The sequence below is a fragment of the Tursiops truncatus genome, chromosome 2 (assembly GCF_011762595.2).
Source record: "Tursiops truncatus isolate mTurTru1 chromosome 2, mTurTru1.mat.Y, whole genome shotgun sequence".
NCBI classification, from domain to species: Eukaryota; Metazoa; Chordata; class Mammalia; order Artiodactyla; family Delphinidae; genus Tursiops; species Tursiops truncatus.
In genome coordinates, this window is record NC_047035.1 from 100,687,574 (window position 1) to 100,700,700 (window position 13,127).

The 13,127-nt window shown below is 42.0% G+C and overlaps 2 protein-coding genes across 2 annotated transcripts in view; one reads left to right on the plus strand and one right to left on the minus strand.

Annotated features, from left to right (window-relative positions):
• Positions 1–13,127, minus strand: part of ALDH1A2 (aldehyde dehydrogenase 1 family member A2) — a 342,743-nt gene that overhangs the window by 190,110 nt on the left and 139,506 nt on the right. The window contains exons 4-5 of the mRNA XM_073801066.1: positions 11,899–12,013; positions 11,607–11,662 (exon numbers count right to left, since the gene is read on the minus strand). Of these exons, the coding sequence (XP_073657167.1) occupies positions 11,607–11,615 (9 nt within the window). The 5' untranslated portion in view covers positions 11,616–11,662; positions 11,899–12,013. The remainder of the gene's footprint in view (positions 1–11,606; positions 11,663–11,898; positions 12,014–13,127) is intronic.
• AQP9 (aquaporin 9) overlaps positions 1–13,127 on the plus strand; it is a 34,155-nt gene that overhangs the window by 5,242 nt on the left and 15,786 nt on the right. The window lies entirely within an intron of this gene.

A 13,127-nucleotide genomic window follows, 5' to 3' on the forward strand; every position in this document is an offset into this window, starting at 1 on the left:
CCAACCAGAAATGATTACTGTGAGGTAGAAAACTGACAAAAAAGAAGACTGATGAATGTGGGTGTGGTGGTGAAGAGCACTCACTCTAGAGAACAGCTCTCTGCTCCCTTTCTCCCACATGGGATGTGTGACCATGAGTGACTAGGAAACCCCATGCTTTCTCTAAATGAGGCTGATCCTCTTCAAGTCCTGAGACCCTGAGTCAGTATCAGCTGAAGAAGGATTTTCCTGCGGGCTTCCCCTTATCATCAGTGAACATGAAGGGCCAGACTAACTTGGGAAATTTCAGAGTTCCAAAGAACCTGGGGAGAAACGTCTGTTCTGAGTCACTGATCTAAGGGCTGCAGACTCATAAAGCCAAATTTGATTCTGCCAAACAAAACTGTGCTTGTGATCCCTGAGTTTTAATTTTGACCCAGAACACTTGCTATTTTCATTACTTTCAAAGGGGAAGTATTTTTGTTTTTTACTTTCCAGAAGTGGAGTTGCTTAATTTTTCTTTAATGACAAAGTTTTCTGCAACATGTTTCCATTACTTGACAAGAAAGGAGAACATGGGATGAGAGCAGAAGCTGGCTCCTCCTTACTCATCAGCCTTGTGATGTAGATATGGCATAAAGTGAGGCCTTTGAGGAAGGGAAGCCTCACAGAAGTGAGACAACCCATACAACATATCAAGATGCTGAAAGAGCCCAGCAGTGACTCCATGCATCTAGTGGGCACCTTATTTCACATCTGAGGTAGGATTGCTACGTTCACTGACCCTGGAAAGCAAAGCAAATGCTTTAAAAGAAAATATGCCAGCAAAATATGCACCGCCCCCCCCTCAGCCATCTTGATAGATTGGCTGATATGCTCTAAGGTACAGGTCTGGGATGGTCAGCGAAGACCAAAAAGGACCCAAGGGTTTAGTCCCTCTCGTCCTAGAATTGGCCCACATGGCTTAGACTCTGTGTAAAACTTTCTTAGCAGGACAACTCCCCTCAAAACCTATGCCTCGGGCTTCCCTGGTGGCGCAGTGGTTGAGAGTCCGCCTGCCGATGCAGGGGACACAGGTTCGTGCCCCGGTCCAGGAAGATCCCACAGATCGGACGTGCAGCCTCAGTGGCCATGGCTCATGGGCCCAGCCGCTCTGTGGCATGTGGGATCTTCCCGGACCGGGGCACGAACCCGTGTCCCCTGCATCAGCAGGCGGACTCTCAACCACTGCGCCACCAGGGAAGCCCTAAGTAGTTTTCTTAACTGTAGGAGTTATCAGAGCCTTTAATCTTCACTGTAAATTTCTAAGAGGGGACTAGAACATACAGTTGTCCCCAGAGTTACTTGACCACAAACCACTTTTTTTGAGGAGCACCTCACAGAACTGATAAACTGTGGAACACACTTTGGCAACTGCAAGCCCTGGAATGAACCTAAGAAACAAATCAGTGCCCAAAACTCCTCCATCTTCAGTGATCTTCCAGATTGAGGGTGACCCGAGGTATACTTGACTTTGTTGGGCCACTCTGAATAAAGAGAGAATTGTCCTCAGCAACCCCCCATCCACACCCAGCACACTCAGCCCCATGGTTATCCTGATATGAACACACACACCTTAATCAATAATTAGTTTCTTATTCTGGCCCTGGGATCATGGTCAAGCTCTTGTCCAAGCTAACATTATTTGGGATGAGCTGAGGGAGGAGTGAATGCCTGGTGTAGATCAGAAAAGGAGAGCACTATTCTTTTCAGCCTAGTGGAAATAGTGGAGTTTAGTCATCTCTCATTTCTGAGGTCGGTGTTGGTTCTTGGTCCTCTTTTCTATTTGGAGACCTATAAAATTGGCCATTTGCCCATTCACCTGTTTCTCAAATCTCAGATTCCTCTCTTTTGATGAACCTGCCTTAATATCATCTCTTTTGAAGTACAGCTGGTTCTTGAGAGGTCACTGATCACATTCTGATATTATCTCAGGCTACATGCCACCCAATACTTTATTTTTAACTGGAATGTCCAGATTTCAGTCTTGGTTCTTTGTGACCTTTTTTGTTATGACTGAGAAAGTTTTATTTTCCAGTTGGAAAACTAACTGACTGGAAAGCCGTGCCTGAAGAGGCATTCTGTCCTAATAAACAAACCAAGCAGCCCCACCAAGGTAGCAGAAGTTGTCTCAGGAGAAACACAGGACTGGGAATCAGAGAACCTGGCTCCCGACTCAGATTCTGTCACTTATTAGCTATAGGATTTTTTGCTAAGTCATCCAGTCTTTCACTTTTTAAATGAGGATTAAGTGTTGGGAGGAATAACGGAAGTAACAGAAGTGAGCATGCTTGGCCCACAGTATACATGCTGTAAATGTTTGCTCATTCATCCACCCAGCGGCCAAAATTATGTGCAATCAAACCTGGGCTTTATCACATACTGCCTGTGTGTATGTGAGGAATTCTCTTGACCTCTTAACCTCCCTAAGCTTTGTTTCCTGATATGTAAAGTGGAGACAGTTAAGAGGACCTGACTCATAGGGTCTTTGTGAGGATTAATGGGCTAATGTATGCTATTATACTCAATAAGTAGTATTTGTTATTGTTGTTCTTGTTGTTACTACTATCATGTTCCAATGGACACAGTTACATAAACTAAATAGGTATATACAGACAGATAGAGTAGGAGGTGGGACTTCTGGTAACACATACCTACAGCACGGGCCGGCCGGAGGGACAAGGTTTGCAGAGACGAGTGTACTGACAGGTTGGGATTTGTTCTTCCTCTCCAATTACAAAAGACACAACGCTTACAGGGAGAGGAGAGCCTGTGGCAGGCCCCAAAATGACTTTCTTCTCAAGAATAGGACTGTGTTTTCGGTCTCCCTGTTACTACCTCCCTAGATAAAGCTTTGCCCATAGTTATTCCTTCACTTGAACGTAGCCAACAATCCTTCCTCCAGAAAGTGGGAGGCTGTCCTGCGTCTCAGCCCAGGTAGGTTATCCCCATGGTATCTGTGGGGCCAGGAAGTCACTGGCCCCAAAATCTCAATGGGTTTCTCTTTCTAGGACTTAAGATGGTACTCAATAGCCCCAAAGCTTATTGAGACCAGTCAGGTAAGATATCTGAGTGACATGGGCATGGTGGAGTTAGGGAGGAAGTGGACAGTGTATGCCATGTCCTGGGGGGGCAGCTGCCACCCAGACCGTCTCCACTGTGGCTAAGTGGGAATGGGGTAAGGCTTTATCAGATATTCCAGTTTTTCAAGAATGGTCAGTAATCCAGAGTTCTGTGTGTAATTTTTCTATTTTTTTAGCAAATTTATGTGGTTTTTTTGGGCTATGTTGGGTCTTTGCTGCTGCGCGTGGGCTTTCTCTAGTTGTGGCAAGCAGGGGCTACTCTTCGCTGCAGTGCGCGGGCTTCTCATTGCAGCGGCTTCTCTTGTTGTGGAGCATGGGCTCTAGATACACGGGCTTCAGTAGTTGTGACTCATGGGCTCTAGAGCACAGGCTCAGTAGTTGTGGCGCACGGGCTTAGTTGCTCCAAGGCACGTGGGATCTTCCTGGACTAGGGCTCGAACTTGTGTCTCCTGCATTGGCAGGCAGATTCTAAACCACTGTGCCACCAGGGAAGCACAATTTTTCTATTCTTAAATACTGGTAACAATTTCTAAAATCATAAAAAATCACCATGTGGGCCAAACAAAACACATCTTTGAGTCAATCCTACTCATAGGCTGTCTTTAGCCATGGACCACCAGTTTGTGACTCTGCCCTGAAGGTGTCCTTAACCACATTCTACAAAGACAAAATATTCTCACCACAAAAGCGCAAATGGAGAGATTGTGAGGGCTACCGTCCAATATCGTCTGTTTACAGGGGCCCTGGCTATTAGAAATCTAAGTCCTACATGCAAGATTGTGGTCCTTTCCTTTCCCCATCCTACCCCCTGGTAAAATTGGTTGAGGCAATAGGGTGAAAACAGTTTTATTTCTGGCAATATCAGAAGATAAATCTTGATCTTATATTATCGTAGTCAAGTTCCTCATGAGGCCAATCTGTTATACACTCGTGATATATTAATACATCTAGGACTTAATAGTACTGTCAGGTGGCTCAATAATTTTGGGTATTAATCAAGTAATTCAAGAATTTGGGGAGACTTAAATGTCAAAATTTCCATCACCTAGTTAGTAAGGCTGAATTATGAAACCACATCCCCATGCACACTTTCCCTAGGCATAAATACTTAAACCATCCACGAATAACAGGATTATAACATAAAACGACAGGGAATCACTTCATACTGTTCTTGTGATTCTTACCAGTTCCCAGCTCCTACCTCTCCTACTGGTCTGTGAACTTTGGAGGCCCTGTGTCTGTTTTTTTGCATCCCTATGACACCAGGCACTGTGCATGGCACTTAGAAGTTTTCATTGTACATGAACAGGGAGGAATGGATGAAGAAAAGTGAATGCCAATTCCCAGTGAGAGGTATTTGTAGATTTGGAGATCTTCATTTCCCACAATTTGATTTTTTGAAAGAGAGGCTTCTGAAGTACAAATCTGGACAAATGACTTATTTGGCTCAGGTACACTTGAGGGCTGTTTATGTAAGTGAAGGAACATGAACTTTGGACGGAAATGTTAATTTTAGGTTCAAAACGATCTTCTCACTAGCTATAGTCCTCAGGCAAATTACTTAATTTCTTTGACCTAAGTTTTCTTTAGATGAAAAGAGCAGTTTTCCTCCCCCTTAGGTTATTATTGGGACTAAATGAGATTATTTATAACATATCTACATCTATATATATATGTCGGTGGGTGGGTGGGTGTATACATATACACTCACCCACCTACACATAACACAACGCAGTTTATTTAAAATATAAATGTTGCCACAGATATGCCCTTTTAATGCTGACTTCTGTTTTATGAATATTTACATCATTTAATGACAAATTATCTACTGAAGAATACTTTTCATTCAAAATATATTCCTTACCTATTTCCAAGAAGACCTGCAGCAACATAAGGTAAATAGTCATACATGGTTCATGTCTTGGGTCACGCTGTTGCTGCCCACATGGCACACAGCAAACATGACCCAAACTGACATTACTGGATTAAAGGAGGATATTGGCTTCCTAGATACATTTTTAAAAGAACAATAGTAAATAAACACTAGCCAGGTGTGCTTTGGAGATACTGGAGCAGTTTAGAATGGCCACCTGGGTGAGTTCTTTGGCTCTTTTTCAGTAAAATGTACTAACGGGGCACTTCGGGAAGAGAGGAAGAGGTGGAATTGGTTGACTTCTTGAGTCTTGGTGTTGTGAATAGGTTGAATGCTAAATAAGTGCCCTAAATTTTGGCCAGCTCCACAAGAAATCCACATGGCTCGTGGGTGTGGTTTGTAAGTGTAGAAAAGGCCCACCCCACCTTCTCTCAGCCCACTGACTCCCCGGAGTAGGCAGGTTTTGTCAGCATTAGGGGGAGGAGTGTGATTTCTGCTGATGACTACAAGATTGGGAGACACTATGAGGAAAGAAAACGAGCAAAAGAGAACAAGAGAGGAAAAGGTTTAACTCTGCCTTCAGGTCTAGTTTTCCCCGGTGAGCACTTGGTCATCTAGTGGAAGTTGTCTCTGCAAAGGGAGCTAGAAATCAAGCGAACAGAAATCCATAAAAAAAGTTTTGCATAAACTAAAAAGTTGCACTTAATCACCAACATGTCTCTTTGATCTCTGAGAAAGGAAGGGAAATGGGGCTGAAAAGAATTTTTCTCTAGGTCATGGGAAGCTTTAGAGAAAAAGTACAAGTGTTGGGTACTTTTCTGAACTAGAGTGATCACATGTGTTGTCAGCAGAGAAGCCACTTGTCCTGGCACAAAGAGCAGGTTCTACAAGGAGGCTTCCAACTGAGCTTCAACCTCAGTCTTTTTTCCTCAGACTGTATCTGGTCTGCAGGGAGGCCTTTTATACTGGGTGGATGGTAACAGATGGTTGCTGCCTGGGCTCTCCAAGTCCTTCAACATTCCCAGACAGCCTTTACTCTCAGTACGCAGATAGGAAAAATGGTGCCCCATCTCACTTCCTGTGGAAAACCCAGTGTCCTCCCTGAAAACTTCCATGAATTCTTGGGGGCATTGGTTGGTTCTGATGACCTTTTGCCCTGTCCAATACATCATGGTTAGGAGCACAGTCCTCTGACTAAGACCTGGGATCAAATCCTGGTTCTGTCTCCTTTATTTTTACTATGTAACATTGGGAAAATTGCTTGGCCTTTCCCAGCCTCAATTTCCTCATCCATAAAATGCAGATAATAATACTTCCCCTTCAGGGTGATCTTAAGTTAATGGGATAATGATGAAGTAATACAGGAAAAGCACTTAGCACGGAAGTTGGCACAAAGCACACACCAAATAGATGGTAGCTGGTATTTGTATTCCTTTACTCACATTACCGTAAACAGATGAGTAAAGATAGTTAACGTTTCATACAGCCTTTATTCCAAAGTCTATGACAACGATTCCCAAGGAGCTCCTTTCGACTTTAAAATTTTTTCAGGAGCTCTATAGGATAGAAACTGTTCTTTTAGTATCCATTAATTCTGAAAATACTGAAACAGAAAGGTAGATACAAGACATGTTAATTTTTTCCTTCTTTGGATAACGTTGATGTGCACAGGGAATCACAGACCTCTTGCGATAATTAGAAGGTTCCCAGGTGATCCCTGGCTCCAGGGTGCATGCATTTGCCAACATTTTGCTAAGTAATCCCTAACCTTCGCTAACTGCTTTTCTGAAAGGGCTCAGTTTTTACATACTCACTGAACAAATATTTTGAGTGCCTGTTTTGCACTCTGTTCTGTGCTCAGAACATCTTGGCTTTCACTTTAAAGGAGGTAGTATATGCAAAGGGGATTTGAGAAGGCTCAAATGAAATAAAATCTGTGGACTCATTATCCTCTCTCCTCATCTCCAGCATTTCATTGTGTCCATTAATCAGCCTGTCATAGGGTTCATGGCTCAGTTGGGAACTTCCCAGCAGTCCTAAGTGGTGTGTCTTAGAAATTACACCGCCCACTTTTTACATCTTACCCTCAAATTAACTTCTTCTCTTGAAAAAGCATTTTACGCAGGATTTTTTCCTGCTTGTTTATAGATATTTTAATTTTTTTCGTAAGTATTGTTTGAGCACGGAATACAAAGAAGCATGAGAGCCCTGGTGAACATTACAGCCTTGGTGGGGTGCCACGAGGCAAGGTGAAATGAAATGACATTGTAAAGACATGGCACAATAAGCAGAAGAGAACTCTTGAGGGCTTCAGTTGCCAGAGAAAGCCCTAGGGGAAAGGTAGCATTTTAGCTCAGGGTTAAGAATAGATCGGTTTTGATTGGGAAACATGCAGAAAAGATATTCTGCTGGTAGGTATAGCATGAGCAGGTGTGCAGAGGTGGAAATGAGTGTCATGAGCTCAAAGGACTCAAAGTGACTGGCTGATGCAGAGACTTATGCTGAAGAACCCTGGGCAGAAAGTAGCTGGGGATTGTGAGGCAAGGCCCTGAGTACCAGGTTAAGGGGCAATTCGGTATGCTGGCAATTCCTGAGCAACGGGGGTGGGAGAGTATGTATGTTGTGCTTCATCTGGCATGGTCACTGAGTGGGGAGACACTGGAAGTGGAGACCCTGGTCAGGGGCCACAGAAGACGACTCCGAAGATTTGGGAATGATTGACTATGGGCAGCCAAGAGAGAGAAGAGGAAGGAATACCAAAAGATTCCAGAATGTATGGCCTGGGTGACTGGGAATGACTGGGGGTACCTCACTCACCAATCAATCTTTTATAGGAGTTCTGCCTTTCAAATGTCTTTCTTCCTTTTCCACTGAAATTCTTTCTCCCACTCCTGCCATGCAAGGAACCTGATAACAACAGTATTTACCCCCTTCTCTTTTCTAGTGTTGCTTTACTACCAAAAGCACTAAAATCTTGCCATCTATGCAACGACCTATCTTTCAAGAGTAATCACAAATACGCAAAACACCTTGAAGTTCTCGTCAGTTTCTCACTTCCCCTCTCGCCCCAAAATTTTGATCTCATGTTTGGAATGAAATAGTAGCTATTTCTAATATCTGTCATAGATGTGTTTTCGCCCCATTTTTATTGCCAGGCAGTGCATTAGTGGTTAAGTTCATGAGTCCCTTTGTTTCAATTTATTTACCCTGAATTGGGGCTTTCCTTTTGAGTTTATACCAAAGGCAATAATATCCTGCATCTATTATTGTCCTTTGTTGTTTAAATAGTGCCTTCATTAAGGTTATCCCATTTGAACCTTCACTGAACAATCCTATGAAACAAGTCTGGCAGGTATTATTTTTTAAGAAATGAGCAAGCTTAGGCTGAGAGGTAACATGTTCATTTACACAGACACCAAGTGTCATAACTGGAAATAACATGTAGGATCTGGTTATTTAATTACGTCCAGTATACTAGATGCTGTTAAAAGGCAAATAAGTTGATTACACAATCGTAAGCATCTTACAAAATTGGGAAAACCAGGCATTAATATGTGAACAGTTGAATTACATCCTGTGGTTAAGTGCTCCGCTAGACAGCAATACAAGCAAGGAGCAGAAGGTACATGATTAATTACCATGTCATAATGTGATGCACAAATAAGGGAGGACTGCCTACAAAACAGAAGACATTTGCAAACGATATATCTGATAAGGGGTTAATATCCCAAATATGCAAAGAACTCATATAACTCAACATCAAAGAAACAAATGTATATAGGACCTGAACAGACATTTTTTCAAAGAAGACATACAGATGGTCAGCAGGCACATGAAGAGATGCTCAACAACACTAATCATCAAAGAAATACAAATCAAAACCACAATGAGGTGTCACCACACACCTGTTAGAATGGCTATCATCAAAAAGACAACAAATAACAAGTGTTGGCAGGGATGTGGAGAAAAGGGAACTTTCATGCACTGTTGGTGGGAATGTAAATTGGTGCAGCCACTATAGAAAACAGGATGGAGGTTTCCCCCCAAACTAAAAATAAAACTACCACATGATCCAGCAATTCCATTCCTGGGTATTTATCCGAAGAAAATAGAAACACTAATTTGAAAAGTTATATGTATCCTTATGTTCACTGCAGCATTATTTACAATAGCCAAGATATGGAAACAACCTAAGAGTCCATCAATAGAGCAATGGATAAAGAAGATGTGGTATGTATATACAATGGAATACTACTCAACCATAAAAAGAATGAAATTTTGCCATTTGTGACAATATGGATGGACCTCGAGGGTATTATGCTAGGTAAAATAAGTCAGAGAATCTAAAATCAAAATACATAAACAAATATAACAAATAGAAACAGACTCACAGATATAGAGAACAAACAGGTGGTTGCCAAATGGGAGGGCGGTGGAGGGATGAGTGAAATAGGTGAGGGAAATTAAGAGGTACAAACTTCCAGTTACAAAATGAGTCACAGGGATGAAAAGTACAGCATGGGGAACACAGTAATACTGTAATAAGTTTGTATGGTGACAGATGGTAACTAGACTTGTGGTGATCATTTTGTAATGTATGAAAATAGTGAATCATGTTTTAGGTCAATCATACTTTAATAAATAAATAAATATTTTTAAAGTTACTGGGGAGAAATAAGCCAAAATGTTTATAATGTCTGTTCATAGGTAAAGGCATTGTGATTGGGTTTTTTCTTTATATTTTTATATATTCCTCATATTCTCTATAAGGAGCCTACACAGGATTTTTGGTCTTAAATAATAAACATTTCTAAAAGCTTAAAAAAAATAAGGGAGGATTGTGTCCATTCCTGGGCTCCGTGCTTAAAAGGGGTGCTAACAACCTAGAGCTTATCCAGGTGACACTCACTGGGAATCTGAGGAGCCCTAGGGATCAAAGGCGAAGGGACAAACATCCAGCAGAAAAGAACTCAGGGAGGACCTTTTGCTCCCTCTACTTAATGGAGTGCCTGGTGTATAAAACAGGCTTCTTCTCTGAGGTCCCAAGAGTAAGCCAGGAACTAATGAACAGAAGTTACGGGAAAAAAGGACTCCAACTTCATATAAGGAAGGACTCCCCAACCACTGGAACACCAAAAATATTTAGAACAAGCTACCTGATGTGGTAATGAGCTCCCTATTCCTAAAGGTAACCAACATGGGCCAAGTTAATGCCTATTAAAGATGTTGTAATTTGTGTGCTATTGAGTTCAGAACCAAAGCAGTGCTATGGCCGAGAGGTAGCATGATGCAGGGTTTAAGAACGCAGGCTCTGAAGGCTGTACAGTGCTCACCCTTGGAACTCAGCCAAGCCACACAGAGACCATTTGTAGATGTGTTGGCCAACCCACCAGCTGAGGCATCAGCTGACAGCTGACATCAACCACTAGACATGTGACTGTGTGAGCCTTCAGATAATTCCAGTCTTTCAAGTTTTGAACCACCACGTTTGATACCAAATGGAGCAGACGTAAGATGCTCTACCAAACCTTGCCCAAATGATAGATTCACAAGCAAAATAAATGTTACCATTTTAAACCACTAAGTTTGGGAGTAGTTAGTTTCGTAGCACTGAATAACCGGAACACAATGTTTATGTGATCTTCTGAATTGCCATTGATCTTCAAGGCCACCTACAGGTACTGAGTCAAGTAGAAGGAGATATTATTTGCAGAAAGGGGCTCAGGTGTCTTGGGCTAATGAGAGAAGAGAAGGCTTGATGAAACTATTGGGAGAATATGAATGAGAAATGAACGAAGACTTCTGGGGGCACAGTGAAGACTAGATCCATGGCTTTGTAATACCCTCCCTCCCCTACATGGTTTTGTGATTTTTTTTACCTACCTGGAGAAGGTAGGTGCTGGATCCTGACAAGAAGGTGGAAGAGACCTTGACGGTCTGTTGATGGCATGCATATGGATGGTGGACTTGGGAAACACAACACCCAAGGAAACAGAATAAAACAGGATAGACTAGCATATTGTTGCCTGTTGGCATGTAAAGGAATCTTAGAGATTGTTTTCTAGATAAGGAAATCTAGATCAGGCATCTGGAGAACAACTAAGTATTAACTGTTCAGTACAGACAGTACAAGTGAATTTCAGAGAAAAGAGGTTAGGTTTAGTGAGAAGAATATGAAAGGGTGATGGGTCCAAAAAAAGATTTCTAGATAGGGAGACCTGAAAAATTGAGACAGGTTGGCTCTTTCTGTGTCTAAGAAGGGGGAAAGTATGGCAGTTCTTAAAGGTTAGAGCACGGAATCATGCTGGAAATTCTATCAGTAACACCATAAACAACAGTTCTCTCATTTTTTTAAGGAAAAAAATTACAGTGGGCACAGAGAAGTAGGAAACCAGAGTGGATGACCAATTCCCTAGCACTCAGACCATGATAACATTAGAATATCCCAGATCTGCTTCCCTGGTGCTGTGAATGCAGCTGGGATGAAGCAGGCAAGGAAAGATACTAGCAGGCAATTACCTGTCTTCCTCATTGATTTTCGGGCTGTATGAATGTATTTAAAAATTAAGAAGCAGTGATGTCAAGTTGGGCTGAAATCCTCTGAGTAACAATTTCTGACTAGGGTAACTTACCTTGTTCATTTCTCCATCTGCTCCTTTCTTGCAGTGCACAGCATCAGTTATCCTCTCTAGAAAAGAACAAAAAAGCAATTTCAACATCTAGGGTAGAAGAGGAGAGTATTAATCACAATGAAGTTTGACAGGACAGAAGCCTCCCCAGGTCCACTCAGGCCATTTAAAGCTTTTACGCCCCCTGTAGACTATCACAAGTGCATGAACATCAGACCATAAAAGAGGGAAGAAGCTTATGTGGAAAGTAGTAATAGCTCAGGACTGGCCAGTGTCTGGATGTGTCTCTTCTTACCCCCGGTTGTCTAAATCAGGTCATCTCAGCTGTCAGGAGTGTTTTTCTCCTTTTTTCAGAAGATGCTACCAAAATGCCAGTTAGCTTGGAAGTTGTGCCAGGTGCATTTAATTGGCTATAAATTAAAAAGAAAGACACAGTGTGGTTTTTGTGTTTTTTTTACATCTTTATTAGAGTATAATTGCTTTACAATGGTGTGTTAGTTTCTGTTTATAACAAAGTGAATCAGTTATACATATACATATGTTCCCATATCTCTTCCCTCTTGCGTCTCCCTCCCTCCCACCCTCCCTATCCCACCCCTCCACGCGGTCACAAAGCACCGAGCTGATCTCCCTGTGCTATGCAGCTGCTTCCCACTAGCTATCTACCTTACGTTTAGTAGTGTATATATGTCCATGCCTCTCTCTTGCTTTGTCACAGCTTACCCTTCCCCCTCCCCATATCCTCAAGTCCATTCTCTAGTAGGTCTGTGTCTTTATTCCTGTCTTACCCCTAGGTTCTTCATGACATTTTTTTTCTTAAATTCCATATATATGTGTTAGCATACGGTATTCTGACAGTTATTATAACAGATAGGGATCCTAGAAAAAAATAATGTCAAGCCTAGGTGAAATTGGTAGGCTGTGAAACGAACCCAAGGGATTTTTTTTCTTTTTGGAAAGGGAAAAGGGAACATGTTCCTGCTGCAACTTTATTTAGCTCTCAGTACAGGGTCTGGAGTCTGTGATTAACGTCAAAGACAGCCCTGTGCGTGTGATATGCAGCCCCTGTGCTCCCCTTGAGATGTCAAGTCCTACTTCTCCTTACTGTCTATCAGGTAGAGCTAAATCAATATATCTTAGAATCAGGGACTGGAGTGGATGTTAAAAGATCATCTAGGTAATTTCTCTGCCTTCAGGGAGGAGTAAACCAAAATCGTTCTATATGTATTAAATATCCATTGTTTCTAAATTGTATTTCTCTGAAGGACTCCACAAATGGGTCCCAAGGGAGCTATTTAGAATTAATTCATCACTATCAGGAAATGACTTATGTGCAACTTCTCATATTTCAGGTTCAGACTTCCTTTCTCATTCTTTTGTGAAGGGACACAAGAGCTGGTTATTACCTTCCTGATAAGAAGTCTTCACATTCTTAATCTCTTGTTCCTTAAATACGTTTGTTTCTGAAACCTTTCTTCATATGCCCTTAAATAATATCCATTACTTGATGCTGAGCCCTCCCTC